This window comes from Corylus avellana, chromosome 1 (assembly GCF_965113065.1).
Source record: "Corylus avellana chromosome 1, dhCorAvel1.hap1.2, whole genome shotgun sequence".
Taxonomy (NCBI): Eukaryota; Viridiplantae; Streptophyta; class Magnoliopsida; order Fagales; family Betulaceae; genus Corylus; species Corylus avellana.
In genome coordinates, this window is record NC_142490.1 from 2770342 (window position 1) to 2786939 (window position 16598).

Genomic DNA, 16598 nt, shown 5'->3' on the forward strand with positions numbered 1-16598 from the left:
GAGACCGCTGAACGTGGATAGCCTCAGCCAATCATTTTGTCGTGTTCGTTTCCCACCTCAAATAGGTAAAGATTTTTTTTATACTTTTCTAAAAAGAATTAAATCATTTATATTTTATCATATCAAGATTTAATTATTCTTAATTTTGTTGTCTATTATATATATTTCATTTAAAGACAAATTAAAAAGTACAAAATCTAAATTATTTAGCACTCTATAATAAAATTAAACTAAACAATTTAAAATAGCTTGATCTAGATTTTTATAAAAAAAAATTCACCCAAAACTTTAACTTGTCTGTTGTTACTATGGTTAAAAAATGACACAATTAATCTAATAACAATAAAGAAAAAAAAGAAGAAGAAGAAGTTAAAATAACCATAATAACACAAGACAATAGCTCTAGTTTTTTTTTTTTTTTTTTTTTTTTTTTAAATAAAAGAAAAAGGGAGAGACCACCTAGCAGCTATGGTATGAGGGGCACCAGATTCCATCTTTATCCGACTTCAGCTTCTCGCTTAATGGGTTTTGGAATTTTTCTCTTTTTGGGGCCTGACACAGAGAGTCACACAGAGAGAGAGAGAGAGAGAGAGAGAGAGGGATAGGATTTAACCATGGTTACCAACCGCCCGGGTTAAACTCTGGTTAAGCACGCCCCGTGAAGCCTTTAAAAGGCACCCCATGGCGTTCCATTTTCCCATCACCTTCTCGTTTGCGTTTTCTCTAAACAATCACTCCACTTTGATGATCACAACCCTCTCTTTCTATTTCATTTCCCTTTAGTGTTTTCGCTTTTCCTTCTTTATCTTCGCTTCAAGCTTGCAATCTCTGGTCCAACCTCTCTCTCTCTCATAGTTTTATTTCTTTTATTTCTTTTTTATTTTTGCTTTTCCGTATCTCTTAATTATCATTATCCTTGTGTTACATGGCTACTTTAATGATGCGCTAGACCATCCTCCTCCATCTTCAATCATGCTACATAGATAGATTAACTTCAAGCCAAACCTGACAAAAAAAAGAGAAGCAATTTTCATATATACCCATGCTTTATCTTGGGAAAATTTGCAACCTTAAACTTTCTGATACGATAAATACGAGAAATAGCTGTTTCGGCTAAATATATTAAGAACAAGGATCAAGATTATTAGGATTACTAGAGCTGTACGTAACAATACTTTAGCGTAAATATTGTGCTAAGTTTCCGTATATATATATATATTTTTTTTCTTGTGCAGAGTAGAGATGGCAGAGAACGGAAACGCGAACGGAGAGTTCAGCTTCGGGACCGGAACGGCACGGAACGGGCTAGCGAAGATCCAGACCCACAAGAAGCAGAACGGGATCTGCCACGATGACAGCGGGCCGCCCGTTAAGGCTCAGACAATTGACGAGCTCCACTCCCTCCAAAAGAAGCGGTCCGCGCCCACCACTCCCATTAAGGATTCCCAGGGCGCGTTCGCCACCGTCTCTGACGAAGACCGCCAGAAACAGCAGCTGCAGTCCATCAGGTTACATAAACACGCGAAGCATACTTTAATAAATACTTAAATAGTGAAAGTGAAAGCTCTATAAAACTAGTAAAAAGTTCTAGTGATATTTAATAAAACAGATAGAAAAAAACGTGATAGACTGGGACCCAGCAATAAACTGGACGGGGTTGTGATTTCCATTTGACTCAAAAAAGTAGGACAATCAAGCGGTGTAGAGTCATAGTGGGACTTTTATTATTGACCAGCGGAGCCACACTATGTTGGACAGCGTGCCACACAGCCTCGCTAAGAAACGACACAATACCAGATCCGGTATTTTAAGCCTTACCAGGCATCCTTGATCCCGGAGAATCTGATGAAATTGTTTTTTAACGTGGAATTACTAAAATATCCCCCTACTGTGGGCCAGGCATGAGGCCGAATAATTGTGTATTTTGGTTATTTAGCAGGATTAAAAGGTTTATTTTATTCTAACGTGTTTTCAAAAAACCGTTGAGAAATTTCCAGGAAAGAAAGAAAACAATTGAAACTAGCTGTTTTTTTTTTTTTGTTTTTCCCCCCTAAACTGCTTTTTTTTTTCTAATCTCACGTGTACTTTTGTTGTTTCAAACAGTGCATCTTTGGCGTCACTGACGAGAGAAACCGGACCCAAGGTTGTGAAAGGAGATCCGGCCCGGAAGGCAGAGACCCCAAAGCACGTACCAGACCACCACTTCACACCAGCTTTTAACGTTAGTGACAGTTCCTTGAAGTTCACACATATCCTCTACAACCTGTCCCCCGCAGGTATGATGTCACCTAATTTCTATACAAGAGTAATGTTACAATTTTTTTTTTTTTTTTTAACACAATTTTTTTTATATTTATATGTAATTTTTAAAATTATTATTGCGTATGAGATAGATCTTAAATAGGTATTAATCTATTGATAATTTTAAAATGTAAAAATTATATAAAAAAATAAAAATAAAGATAATATTTCTCTTTTTATATAATTGTTAAACATGTCAATGCGGTATACATAGCATTATTCATATATGGGTTGAGATTTGAGGAGCAAATCCTTTTCGTGACGTGATACAAATATGGAGGGGACACAAAAGTGGGGTGCAATTAGTTTATGACGTGTGATGGTAGTGATTAATTATTTTAAAAGTTGAAACGTGTAATCATCAATTCTCTATCAAAGATATGACATATTTAATTAAAACGTGGAGGTGGTAGAATTAGTGTTGAGTTAGGAGTTGATTGTGATGTTAAGTGTTAACAGGAACTTGATATAACAAAATTTGAGTTTAATTAATATTTTAATTTTGACCAACACTAGCCATACCGTCCTGTAAAAGTCGGCAAAGAAAAAGCGCCCCACTAGCTTGTGGCTTGTGGGTGCCACATATTTGAGTCCCAGTTCTGGATGTGAAATGCATACAACAGTTTTATTAGGTCGCCGACAAGTCAATTGGGCTCCGTTTGGCGATCAACTTTAGTTTTTTTTTTTTTTTTTTTACATCAATTATTTTTTATTATTATTTAAATAAAAAATAATAATTATAAAAATAACTTTTTCAACTTTTTTTTTTTACAAAAAATTCAAAACTTATCTATACTTTATATTACATCAATCACTTTTTTTTAAAAAAATTTTTTTTTTGAAGTTATTACTATTCAAACAAAAATTTTACTACCAAACGGAGCCTTAAAAAGAAAGAGAGAAAGGGTTGCCGTAAACACTCCTAACTAATTAAATTGACAAATCAATATTTTAATGCTCATTTCATCAATTATGGACTGTTTTGGGGTTAAATTGCTCCTAACATTCCTATTCTTACTAATTTCTGATTTCCTCATATGACTTATTATATGGTAGTTATTGTGGTACTTTCTTATTGAATAATGACAGTAAAACATAAATAGAAATCTCCAGTAATTTTGTTGCTTGGATTGTTAGGTAATAATTTAGACAACAAATATGAAAGAGTTAATATGAGGTTCATCTGTACATGCAAATTTTGGACTGCCATCCACTTGCTTGACCGGTGGTTTCATAATAATTGTCTCATATTTCTTATTCTAATTGCACAAGAAATTGCTAGCAATCCAGATAAAAAATTATTGGAGATCTAGGTATGTGAAACATTAGGTGTGTTTTTTCCATTAATGGCAAACTCAATGTATTTTAATGAGATGAAGGTGTATTATTATGCTAAAACACTAGCTTTTGGGACTTGGGGTTTGGTGCAGAGTTATATGAGCAGGCCATAAAGCATGAGCAAGGATCGTTCATCACGGCGACCGGCGCCTTGGCAACACTTTCTGGAGCCAAGACTGGTCGCGCTCCCAGAGATAAGCGCGTTGTGAGAGATGAGACTACCGAGAATGACCTTTGGTGGGGAAAGTAAGTGCCCTTTTGCTCATTTTCCACTACTTGCCTACAGTTTCATCCACCTTTTTGCCATTTTAACGTCTACAATATTTGAATTTTTGTATGCCAGGGGCTCACCTAACATTGAAATGGACGAGCACACCTTCCTGGTGAACAGAGAAAGAGCTGTTGATTACTTGAACTCTTTGGACAAGGTTACCTTCTATTCTAACCTTATTTACTTTGCTAATGCCTATGCCTTTCTATTTGGTGTTCATTGAAAACTTGTGGTTCTTTGTGAATTCGAACCCTCACTTTCACGTGTTAAAATATTACTTAAATAATTAAATTCACATATTTTTATTAGCTTAAGCTTTTAGAACAAAGTATAATTTAACAAGCCATTATTCATATCATTGGTTTACATCTTTTTTTGGATAGATTCATGTGTTCTGGTTGAAAAAAAATAATAATAAAGAGTTGACCTTTCAACATGGGGTGAAAAAAAAAAAAGAATAGAGAAGACGAATGAAAAGGAGGTTGTTATCTTTGAATCTTTTACCTTTAGATAGGATGATGTTAGTTTTGGTATCTATTTTATCTTCTTTTTTTTTTTTTTTTTTTTTTTAATTTAGTTGGTCGAACTGCCACTGATTTACTGGAAGAATTAAGCAGCCAACTTTTTTCCCAGTGGAATTAAACTATTTGACGGAGTTTTAGTGGTGCTCCTTATTTATAATACTTGATTGCGAAAAGAAAGTTATTTTTAAGTGTGTTTTGGTGTTGTAATCAGATACAGAGTAGACAATAAAGTAATGGAGTTTTATGGCTTGCTAACTAAGTGATAGGGATATTGTTGAGAAGACACTGATTATTATAATTGTTCAACTATCCTTGTAACCCTGGAGACTCAGAGTAATTGACAATGAGGTTGAAATTCATGATTTTTCAGGTCTTTGTGAATGATCAATTCTTGAACTGGGACCCGCAAAACAAAATTAGAGTCCGGATCGTCTCTGCCAGAGCATACCATTCCTTGTTCATGCACAACATGTAAGTAGAACATTTGAATTATTGATAATTACAGCATTCTTTGTTTCTCTGTAGTTCCTTCAACAGAGGTCTAAGCCTACCAGATAAGTCTCCTTTAACGTTGACACTATGCTAATTTATCCTGTATTTAGTAATTATCGGCCCTAGCTTGATTCCGTGGTGGAAAATCCGTGAAAAAAAAAAAATGTAATGGCCTATTAGCTTAGTGTACATTGGATAACTGGGTGGGTGACAGGTGTATCCGACCCACTCCTGAAGAGCTGGAGAATTTCGGTACTCCGGACTTCACTATTTACAATGCCGGACAGTTCCCGTGTAATCGTTACACGCACTACATGACATCCTCTACTAGCATAGATATAAATCTTGGTAGGAGGGAAATGGTCATCCTCGGCACCCAGTACGCCGGGGAAATGAAGAAGGGTCTTTTCAGTGTTATGCATTATCTCATGCCTAAGCGTCAAATCCTCTCCTTACATTCTGGCTGCAATATGGGGAAAGATGGAGATGTTGCCCTCTTCTTTGGATTGTCAGGTATAGTATCGCCGGAGCCAGTCATGATGTGGCTCCAAATGCTGCCATATGATATGTGCCTTCTAACTCTTATCTCGCCAGTCCTTGAGCCCTTAATATATAACTGTTATGAAATAAGATTTGGCATGTGCCGTTTATATATGCTCTCTTTCACTTGTCACTCATGAGTTTTATTTTCAAATGTCTTTGTGTTAGGTACTGGAAAGACTACTCTGTCTACTGATCACAATCGGTATTTGATTGGAGATGATGAACACTGTTGGAGTGAGAATGGTGTGTCAAATATCGAAGGTGGTTGCTATGCCAAGTGCATTGATCTCTCCAGGGAGAAGGAGCCTGATATCTGGAATGCCATTAAATTTGGGACAGGTAATCAAAATGTTAAAGATGATAGAAAGGATTATAGTGCTAAGTTTATCTTGGAATTTTTCTTTGTTGGGTATGTCATCATTAAAATAATTGAATTGATCTGTCAATGACAGTGCTGGAAAATGTAGTGTTTGACGAGCATACCCGAGAGGTCGATTATAGTGACAAGTCAGTTACAGGTAAAATTTTGATTGTTTGTCTTTATGATGAATAATAACTATCACTGCTTGAAGATGTGAAAGATGATCCAAAGAACAGTTTACTTGAATATGATTAATACTTAATAATCACTGCTGAAAGTTGACATAGAATGTGATAAAGCTATGACTTAGTAAAGCTGATGAACAGCTGAAATGGATGGTTGTAAGGGATAAAACAGTCTCAACTTCGTATACTAATATGCTGATGTATGAATTCAACTAAACCAGACAACTTTTAATGAGGTTGCTTTTGTTGTTGAATCAGAGAACACTCGTGCATCCTACCCTATTGAGTACATCCCCAATGCGAAGATACCATGTGTCGGTCCACATCCAAAGAATGTCATACTTTTGGCATGTGACGCATTTGGTGTGCTCCCACCAGTGAGCAAGCTGAGCTTGGCGCAGACTATGTACCATTTCATCAGCGGCTATACTGCTCTGGTAAATGTCTCTTTATTGAAATACTTGTCTAGTTGAAAAGTAATTGGTAATAAAGGGTTTTCCCAATAACATTGTCAGCAAAGTTGCACTTTCTGCTCTGTTTAAGATATGAATGAGCGGAAATTGCATTCAAGCATACTAGTCAGGCTACTTGTTTATTGGTGACTGAATCTCTTGATGAAAATTTCAGGTAGCAGGCACAGAAGAAGGTGTGAAGGAGCCACAGGCTACATTCTCAGCTTGCTTTGGTGCAGCATTTATTATGTTGCATCCTACCAAGTATGCAGCCATGCTGGCTGAGAAGATGCAGAAGCAAGGTGCCACAGGATGGCTTGTCAACACTGGCTGGTCAGGTGGAAGGTATGGATTGAACATTATCATATATTGAGCTCATCGAAGTTAAATTACACCATTAGGCCAATTTCATGAGAAAAGCTGATTTTCTTCTTCTCTGTCACTGCAGATATGGTTCAGGGAGTCGAATTAAGTTGCCGTACACACGGAAAATCATCGATGCCATACACTCTGGCAGCCTCCTGGAGGCAAATTACAAAAAGACTGAAGTTTTTGGGCTTGAGATCCCCACTGAGGTTGAGGGAGTGCCTACAGAAATTCTGGATCCAGTGAACACTGTTAGTTGTCCTTCTACTTGATACACTTCACACCTTTTTTACTATTATTGGGCACTGTGATTTCCAGTTTCAATGTGCTGATATATTTGATTTTGGGTTGCAGTGGTCAGACAAGAAGGCTTATCAAGACACACTGTTGAAGCTGGCTGGCCTGTTCAAGAATAACTTTGAAACATTCACCAGCTACAAGATTGGCAAGGACAACAAGCTGACTGAGGAGATCCTTGCAGCTGGTCCAAACTTCTAATTGGGAGCAGAAGAATAAGAAGAAAAGCAAGAAACTATCTTGGGAAAGTGTGGGTTAATAGAAATAAGAAATTGGTTCGATTAAGATGCAGTCATGTAGTTCAAAGTACTTATATGTAAAATGGTTTGTGTAAGTTCGTTTAGAACTTTATGATATTTAGATGGAGATTAATGCTTTTTGTCCAAGCCTATATTGATATAAAAAGTTCATGGTTTTTAAATTGCTTGACTACAATTTAAAAGATCTTTATCTAAATTGCTTGACTGTTAGGGCTAGATTCAATATTTCAAACCTTTCAAGTAATACACTATACTTTGTCAAATTCACAAAAATAGGGAAAACTTTACTTAATCTTTAAATGAACTTTCATTTCTTTTGTAATCACCACTCTCAATTTCTTACGCACTCAAATTTATCGAATCAATTTTTACAAAGTTTGCAATTTTATTAATTTTACAGGGGGTTTACTTGTCATTTCCTCGTCTGTAGTCTAATTTTAAGGAGATTATTGCAAAAATGATTAAACTTCAATTTAAAATAAAATATGCTAAAATAATGCAAAAGATATGTTTGATGAAAATTTCATGAAAATTATGCACTTTCAAGCTTTTTAATGCATAAGTAGGTGGGCATAAGGATACACATCTCAAATGTAAGTTATAGCCCTTATAAAATTATAAATAGTAACATAATACTAAGGCGTTGTTTGGCAAAGGTAAAAAAAAAAAGTCCACTTAATTTTTGACTCCCAAACATTTTTACTTTTTTTATCGCATCAATAATTTTTTATTACTATTTAAATTAAAATAATAATTACAAAACCTTTTTTTTTTTTTTTTTTTTTTTTCTTTTCTTGTTTTCACTTTTTCATACAAAAAATTCAAAACTTTATATCACATAATTTACTTTCTAATACCGTAAAAAGGCACAAAGCCTTTGCCAAACAAGGCCTAAGTTTTGCAACATATGGGTTACTCCTTCCCCTCTTTGATAGGGGTGTTCATGCGGTTTTTATTAGCCGCTTTGTAATCGCTAACCGCTTTTTTATATAATATATATAATATTATATTTTTATTATGGTGTATTGAATATGTTTATGCTTGTGTTCCTTGTTTGAGATATCTACTCTAAGGCTTTTTAACAATAGGGTGTTCCTTGATTTTTATATTTGTATTATTTTAGATTAAGAATTTGATCATCCTGATGATTTTCATGTAACTATGTTATTTATTTATTTTTATGCTGATAGCATTTGAGTTTTTTAAGGTACCATTTACATTTATTTTTTTATATGGGCTCATTTTGGAGTAAGTCTAGTGTGGTATATCGCAAATTATATGCTTGTTAAATAGTGCATATTTTGATGCCAAAAAGCACAAAAAATGGCAAAATAAGCAAAAAACTGAAAATTGGACCAAAAGGCAAAAAAAAAAAAAAACATTTAAAATGAGCCCCAAAAAATACCTATTTCTCAAATTCGGCCAAAAAAACAAAGCTAAAAAAAGCGGTTAGTAAAGAAAGGGTTAGCCGGATGCGGTTAACCGCTAACCAGGCTAACGGTTTGTAAAATGTACTAATCGCTTAAGCGGTTGTGGTTAGCAGTTTTAGCCACTAACCATTAATCGTATCCGCATGATCCTATTATTTGATCAAGCTCATATTTTTCTTACAAAAATAAATTCACCATTACTTAGGCATACTTCGTTTATATAAATTGGCAATAAATTTATTGAAATCCCATAATACTCAATAATAATAAATAAAAAATCCAAGACAAAATCACTAAAATCTCCCCAAACATCTTAACCATCAGAAAATAACACATCATAATACATCATTAATAATTTCATACACCCATTATTCATTTTCATCATCTTGAATGCTACAAAATATATCAATTAATTCAAGCTAACAAACAATCAATCTTGTTGCTTTGTGACACTTCTTAATGTCAAGGCCTATTATTTTTTATAGCTCCTCATTATTTTTTGATTTATTATCAAGTGTTGTTATCCCGATAACTGTTATTTGATGCAATAATTAAATTTGTTGCAAGTAAGGAATTTTTTTTTTTTTTGGTATCTCTTCGTGCATGCCAACTTGTGTTTGAACATATTTGCCAATAGCATGATCTTATGTAGAGACAACGCAAATATCTTCATATAATGGAAAATATTTGTTTCTAAAAGCTGCCCCTTTATGACTTTACAAGCCCATCAAATAAGATAATATATATATATATATATATATAATGTTAAAATTTTTCCAGCAAATATGTTGGCCACACAACATCTTCAACAACGACATATTTTCTCACGCTATTCTATTCAAGGGATTTATTCTACCAACTAAATGTGCCTTCAAGTTATTTTTTAAAAGCTAAAATACTTGATGGAAATCGGTGCAGTCAGACTTATTTTTGTAATTTTTTTTTTTTATGTAAGACATAAATTTAGGAAAAAAAAATCATATATTCCTTAGATTTTAATCTGATTTAGACTTATTCATTGATTTTTAAATTTTAATAATATAGTCCTTAAGTTTTGCCCAAGTTTAAAATATGTTTCATTTATCATTTTATCATTAAAGTTAATAGTTTGTCATCTACCACATAATTTTTATTTGATATTGGCATGTTCAACGTCCATCTTAACACCTCAATACAATGTCACATCAATGGAACATAGAATTTTGTTATTGTGGGTTTACTCTTTAGGTTTTTCGGGTTGTGTTTCTTTAAATTTTATATTCAAAATGATTTTTTTTGTTCTTTCTATAATGACTTAGCATTTGTTGATGTGTATTGTATTGGGGTGTTCATGACGTGTCAAATAAGACATATGTGACAGATGCCAAATTGTTAACTTAAAATGGTAAAGTGGCAGAAGAATCTATTTTAAATTTGTACAAAACTTAAGGATTGTATTTTAAAATTGAAAACTTAAAAACTAAATTCAAATCAAATAAAAACTTAAAAAAGTAAGGGCCTGTTTGGAATCGCGTTTGAGAAATAGAACTTTTAAATAAAAAAGTATTTTTGGGCAAAAACTTCATTTTTTAAGCTTTTGCCAAAAGTGAATTTTGACAAATTTTAGGCTTTTTAATATTTAAAAGCGCTTTGAATTTTTTTTACCAAAGGAATGTTTTTTTTATTTTTTTTTTTTATTTTTTTATTTTATTTTTATTTTTGACTTGTCCACATAAGAGGGGGAGAGAGATTCGAACTAACGACCTCTGCTTTATAAGACGTGGTCTTTAGCCGATTGAACTATCTCTTAGAGACTATTTTTTATTTTTGTTTTAAACGAGTTTTTAGAATGTTAAGCATACTTTTTTACAAAGGCAATCCAAAAGATAATATTTTACCAATATGGTATGCTGCAGCTGAATGCCATCTCACTTTTTTTTTAAGCAATATTGGAAAGGAAATGGGAGCATATATGAGGTGTTTGAGAAAATTTCTCCCGTGATTATGAGTTTTTTTAAGCAATATTTTCTGGCTGACGTGACTACTCTCTGGAATTTATTGTCGTCCACGTAAAATGCCAGGCGTACTTGACAAGTTCTTTCCCCAAAACGCATCGTTTTGAGCTCGAACTTGGACTTTCAAATTTCGAACATGCACGAGTGCAAACTCGGAACTCCAACTCCAACTCAAACTCCAACTCCAAATCCAACTCGGATTGGCGCAACTCAACTGGGAGTGGGCGCACTACGCTTACAAGTGCACGTTAGCAGTCTTCCCCTTTGTTTCTGGGTCCTTCCGTTTCCCCTCTCTTTATTCCCGAACGCCCACCCCCATTCGCCCATTGTATTCGTTTCCGCAGATCTGAGCTCGCTTTGCTCTTTCTTTCTCTCTCTCCGCGTGTCGCTTCGTTTCGAGCTCTTCCTTGTGCGGATTAGGGTTTCGGTGGTGAAAATCGCGGAATTTCGATCGGAACTCGTCAATTTTCGGCATATTTTCAGGTATTTCATTCGATTTCATATCAGATTTTTAATTTTCGATTGATTCATATTCGGTTTGCGCCTTTCGATTTTAGTAACTAGGGATTGAATCGGATGGCTGAATTAGAATTCGATAAGAAAATCGGGTGTCGTTTTTTTTTTTTTTTTTTTGTGATTTTCTATCAAAATCATCAACTTGATATTTGATCAAAATTTGGGTTTGATCGCGGGTGTAGGTGTTGGGCTTCGTTTAATTAGAAATTGATTAAAACAGCTTTGTTTTTTTTTCCGGAAACGAGCAGAGACTAGTGAATGAATCCTGAAACGTGATGTGCCTCAACAAACAATTTTTGGTAAAGTTTACGTCGTGATTTATTCGACTTCGCTTTGTGCCTATCAATTTTATTGAAGTGGGAGTTCATTGAATTCTTGAATTAGAAATTGATCAGAAAATAAAGGTTTCTTTTGTTTGAACTTCGATTGAAATTGCATAACCTGATATTCGATCAAAATTAGGGTTCAATCGGGAGAGTAAGTCTAGGGTTTCATTTAATTGGTAGCTGATTAAAATTTTAATATCTCTAGCTTAATTTTGTTTTCCTTTTCAATCTCCAGAAGCTAAACAGTTTTGTTTAATTTTCCATTAGGGACAGAAAATTTTAGAATTTTATTGATTTTTTTGAAGTATTTGTCCTCAGATCCATGACTAATTTCCTCAATTTCTTCTTTGAAACACAAGCAACCTGATTCATCTTTTTTCTTTGCATTCTGTACCTGCTAGTGTTGAAATTGAAATATTAGAGATTTTTTTTTTTTTTTTTGAAACTCATTTTTTGGTAATAAATAAGGAACTAGAATTGAGTTTATGTGTTGAATTATCATAAGTTTTCCGGTTTTTTGGTTTCAGGTGTTGCAATATATGTAAGTGGTGATTGACTGTTTGTTGAAACAATCTTATTGGTGGTGTAACACAGAAATGCGGGGATATGATCGAGATGTAAGCAGACTTGGATCTTTGTTGAATTCATTATTATCATTTTCTAAATTTTCTGTACTTGATGAATTTTCCCACTGTTTGTGTTGATGTAGGAATTGCATGGAGGTATTGAAGATTATGATGAGTATGAGGAGGAAGGGGAAGAGCTAGAGGACGATTCTGGAGAGGGGCAGGGGGAGGAGGAAGGATATGAAGAAGAAGAACAGGAAGATCCGAAGCCCACAAAGGAGGAATTAGATTATCTTTCATTGAGGCAACGATTGAAAGAACAGATCAGAAAACAGATGAAGAAGGAAAACGGATCTTCTCTCAACAGTTCCAATGAGAAAAAGAAGAAACTTCCCCATGATAAGTAAGTGATGTGCCCATTTTCTCCTAACATCATGACACAACTGTTGCTTTTCAACTAGTATAACACATGTCATTACCCCTTTTCCGGTGTTTTTTTTTTTTGGGGGGGGGAGGATGGTGGCTATCTTTTTATGATTATGTTCCAACTAAACTAATGTCAGATTGATGGTACCTGAACTTGCAAAGTGACAATAAGATGCTCTTCCTGAACTGTTTTGAGTAGATAAAGATTTAATATGTTGCTTTATTTGATTACCTGTTATCAATGAATGAATAGTTGGCCTATAAGCTTTCAATATCTTGACACTTTGAGAAAAAAGAACATTTGTCGATTTTTGGATTAACTTTATATGCTTTTTAGATGAGACTTATAGTGGGTTCTATAGGCCACAGACACAGGCTTGTTGACTTGGAAAATTTAAAAAAAATTAGGACTATCACAGCCCAACATGCATGCTTGTGTGTGTGAATGCGCTTCTGTATTTGGTTACATTAAAATGGTACATCGATACTCTATTGGAGAAAAGTTAAGACAAATGTGCATTGGCTACTGCTCTTCCCCACCGATTGGGACAATAGTCAGAATTGCAATAGTAAGAGTCTGCTATCAAATAATATGGTTTTAATGTCTTACGCTTTGTGATGCTTAATGTTTTGTTTTATATTCCATGTTGATGCACTTATCAAAAAAAATATTCCATGTTGATGTTAGTAAATGAAGTTTACAGTGGTATAGATTTCTAAATATCTAATTTTGCTATTTCTGCAGTTATGGATCCTTCTTTGGCCCTTCTCAGCCAGTAATTGCTCAAAGAGTAATACAAGAAAGCAAGTCATTGTTAGAAATCCAGCATTTGCCATCTAGACTTCCAAATTCCCTCCATGGCGTATGTACTGTAAATCTCTGTCTTTAGATATGTCATAGGATTGCTGCAAATCTGATCTTTGTCCCAAGCTGCTATATACATGTTTATTAAGATTTTGACTCATCATTTGATTTGACCTTAGGGGCACACATCCAAAGTGATTTCGCTGAGCCCTTAGCAACATGCCCTGTAGTTTTTATTTCGCTCTCAACTTCATATTAAATGTTTTATATTGACTATGTTACTGGCCCTTGCAGAACAAAAAGAACTCTTCAACCTCTAAAGAATCAAGACCTGGATCACGTGACCAGCTACCCAAAGTCAGAAGTGAGGTATTATAAAGCTGTCTGTTTTGTGTTTGTGAACATTGACAATTGCTTTTGACCTGTTTTCACCAATGCAATAAATTATCTTTATTTGCAGCTAAAAAATAAAGTACAAAAACTTAAGGATACGAGAGATTACTCCTTCCTATTATCTGAGGATGCAGAGCTTCCAGCTCCTGCTAAAGAACCTCGGCCTAGAAATGCCTCCTTTCCAAATTCTGGTATGTTGCTGCTTTACTAGATCTGTCAAGCTCTTGATGTATTGTGCTTAAACCATACTATTTCATTGAGGAAACTTATACAGGTTTTTTGCTGATGTTGAAGAGGCGGGATCAACTCAAGTGCCATTGAAGAGCAAAAAACCTTTGGGCAATAGCGGCAGACATCTTCATGGCATGCATGGAGAAAGGAAAACAGTTTCTGTGAATGGCCAATCGTATTCCAAAACTGGGTCTAACAAGTTGACTTCTGCTAATAGGCCCAATTCTACCTCAGTGGAAACTAGAAAACAGCTTGCTAGCAACATGGGGAATGGGCCTGGCCGGCCTATAGGGCCAAAAGGCTTGCCTTTGAAGAAGCCTGTTGCTACCATGGAGAAGAAGGCTTTGGCACCAGGTGCCAAAAATTCCATACCTGGTGTGCAGAAGCCACTAACTTCAAAGTTGAAGTCATCCATTCCGATGCAGCGCTTGGAACAGAAAAGGGGGCTAGAAGAGCCTAAGAAGGCTAAAATGATGCCAAAACAGCCTATGGCATCGTCAAAACCACAGGTTTGTGCCAACTCTTCGCACACCCTCACACCCCTACATTGGCCTGTCAGTTTTTTTGGGAAATCATTGCAATTATTTGTTAATATTCATAATGTCTTCTCTCTGTCAAATTTTAACAGATAAACAAGCCACATAAGCAAGTTTCATCACGTCCGACTTCACAGGACCATCGTCTCAAGAAGAAGCCTCCGGCACGGTATTCTGATGATGAAGATGGTGAGAAGGCTATCAGTATGATCAGACAAATGTTCAGGTAAAGGGTCTTCTTCACCCCTCTATGTATTTATTACTCTCTTTTACTGGGTACAATGGTGTTAAGAAGTCTGAGGTTGATTTAAAAAAATCATTTTTTTTTTTTCCATTTCTCCTGGATTGTATGTAATTGTTCACATAAAAAGACAATTGCTCAGTTAAAACTGCTTTTTAATTGTGCATTGATTAAGTCTCTTGTCAGGATTGTAAAACTCTAAACAGAACGGCCAATGTGTTTGGGAAAATGGGTGTGGATTGTTGTTTTGTCAAGGCATGCTTTGGTACTTTTAATTGTTGAATTAATAAAAAAAAAGAAGGAGGGAAAATTGAAACAAAAAACTGATGTTTTACATCTGATGATCAAACTGGTGAATCATTTTGCAGGTACAATCCCAACAGGTATGATGATTATGGTGATGATAGCGACATGGAAGCAAACTTTGAGGATATCATGGCGGAGGAGAAAAGAAGGTTTGCATTGCTTCACTTTTTCTTAATGCTGAAATCTTTTCCTCCAATTTGATGAAATTATGTTCACTTCCTTCCTTTTCCTTTCCCTCACCTAAGGTTTTTTCTGTTTTATGTCTGAGCTAAATGTTTTTCTTTTTTTTTTTTATAGTGCAAAAATTGCGAGGAAGGAGGATGAAGAGCAACTTCGCTTGATAGAGGAGGAAGAGGAAAGAGAGCGGTTGAGAAAGTTGAAGAAGCGTAAGCTGGGCCGTTAGTGACCGTGGGGAATTTCATGCCCCTCGTCGTAACATATCAGTGTTTTGTTGTAGTTGGAATCCTTTTTTTGACGCCAATTCGACTAAATTATTGTACCGGTTCATTATTCAATTGTAAGATTATCGTTTCGCCGATTTTACATGTGTTTTTGGCTAGAAGAACGTGTGGCAGCTATCTATTGGTGCTGGCATTCTATGGACAATTAAATAAATTAGAAAGAAAAAAATAAATCGGAAAAGTGGACGACAACGTCTCCCCCACCCGGAATAGATAGAATAATAATAATCTTCAACCATTATTATTGTAGGCATTTATGACCATAAAAATTTACATAATTTCATTTTAAAATAAGAAAAAAGGTTATAATGTGATGGAAATAAGGGATTAAAACAATTGGATGCTAATAAAATACTTAAAACCCCTGGTGTAACTAACACTTAACCCTTAAAAATTACATAATCTTAAATCTTTAGAGAATTAGAATACATTAATATTGATTTCAATGTAGTAAATGTTTATTCAGAGAATTGTAAAGGGTGTCCTAGTTGGAGGATCCGGCTTACATGCTGTTATTTTAATAATAGCTACGCTGTAGTTTATTCAACGGTCAAGATTAAATTTTAAAGTTGATTTACTTTTAGAAGCTTTTAATAAGAGAGAGATTTTGAAAAATTCAATCTTGACCGTTGATTAAATAAAAACATACATGCTGTTATTTTAATAACATCAAGCTAAGTACTCTCTCAGGTTTCTCTTGGTTGATTTCTACTGCTTAAAAAAAAAAAAGTCTAATTTATGATGTGTCAATTTTTTTTCTTCTTAATTCAACATCATTTGTTTCGGTGTTTATAATTAAAGGCATCCAAGGTTACTCTCGTAAAATGGAATACACATTGTAAAATATGTTTGAATACTATAACTCTCCACAAATTTATGTAGCAGCTTATATTTAATAAAAGTAAGTGTTACCTTACGTGCTACTATATATATATATAAATAAAGCGGTTAGTAATTTTGAAAACATCATTAATTGC

At 34.6% G+C, this 16598-nt stretch overlaps 2 protein-coding genes across 4 annotated transcripts; both read left to right on the forward strand.

Moving 5' to 3' along the window:
* Positions 1 to 715: 715 nt before the first annotated feature.
* LOC132170407 (phosphoenolpyruvate carboxykinase (ATP) 1) lies at positions 716 to 7551 on the forward strand. The gene is made up of 13 exons (XM_059581387.2): positions 716 to 831; positions 1236 to 1508; positions 2104 to 2276; positions 3732 to 3885; positions 3983 to 4067; positions 4805 to 4905; positions 5141 to 5439; positions 5635 to 5808; positions 5922 to 5987; positions 6274 to 6452; positions 6643 to 6812; positions 6916 to 7084; positions 7188 to 7551. Exons 2-13 carry the CDS (start codon positions 1243 to 1245, stop codon positions 7329 to 7331), a joined length of 1980 nt encoding a protein of 659 aa, XP_059437370.1. The 5' UTR covers positions 716 to 831; positions 1236 to 1242; the 3' UTR covers positions 7332 to 7551.
* Positions 7552 to 10964: 3413 nt separating this feature from the next.
* On the forward strand, positions 10965 to 15698 carry LOC132172337 (uncharacterized). Of its 3 annotated transcripts, XM_059583818.2 has the most exons (11): positions 10965 to 11297; positions 11579 to 11629; positions 12184 to 12273; positions 12366 to 12625; positions 13394 to 13520; positions 13748 to 13822; positions 13914 to 14037; positions 14141 to 14586; positions 14706 to 14839; positions 15223 to 15309; positions 15458 to 15698. In XM_059583818.2, the coding sequence occupies exons 3-11, from the start codon at positions 12253 to 12255 to the stop codon at positions 15561 to 15563; spliced, it is 1380 nt and encodes a 459-aa protein (XP_059439801.1). In that variant the 5' UTR covers positions 10965 to 11297; positions 11579 to 11629; positions 12184 to 12252; the 3' UTR covers positions 15564 to 15698. The 3 variants fall into 3 exon arrangements, with proteins under 3 accessions (XP_059439801.1, XP_059439800.1, XP_059439802.1); XM_059583817.2 differs by lacking the exon at positions 11579 to 11629; XM_059583819.2 differs by lacking the exon at positions 11579 to 11629 and having other exon boundaries at positions 13394 to 13511.
* Positions 15699 to 16598: the final 900 nt, after the last annotated feature.

Excerpts from the sequence above, each read along its gene's own strand:
- LOC132170407 (XM_059581387.2), top strand. The coding sequence starts at position 1,243 with ATGGCAGAGAACGGAAACGCGAACGGAGAGTTCAGCTTCGGGACCGGA. Across the intron at positions 4,068-4,804 it reads ACTTGAACTCTTTGGACAAG|GTCTTTGTGAATGATCAATT; the intron begins GTTACCTTCTAT and ends ATGATTTTTCAG. Across the intron at positions 7,085-7,187 it reads TTCTGGATCCAGTGAACACT|TGGTCAGACAAGAAGGCTTA; the intron begins GTTAGTTGTCCT and ends TTTGGGTTGCAG.
- LOC132172337 (XM_059583818.2), top strand. The coding sequence starts at position 12,253 with ATGCGGGGATATGATCGAGAT. Across the intron at positions 14,038-14,140 it reads TGCCTCCTTTCCAAATTCTG|AGGCGGGATCAACTCAAGTG; the intron begins GTATGTTGCTGC and ends CTGATGTTGAAG. Across the intron at positions 15,310-15,457 it reads ATGGCGGAGGAGAAAAGAAG|TGCAAAAATTGCGAGGAAGG; the intron begins GTTTGCATTGCT and ends TTTTTTTTATAG.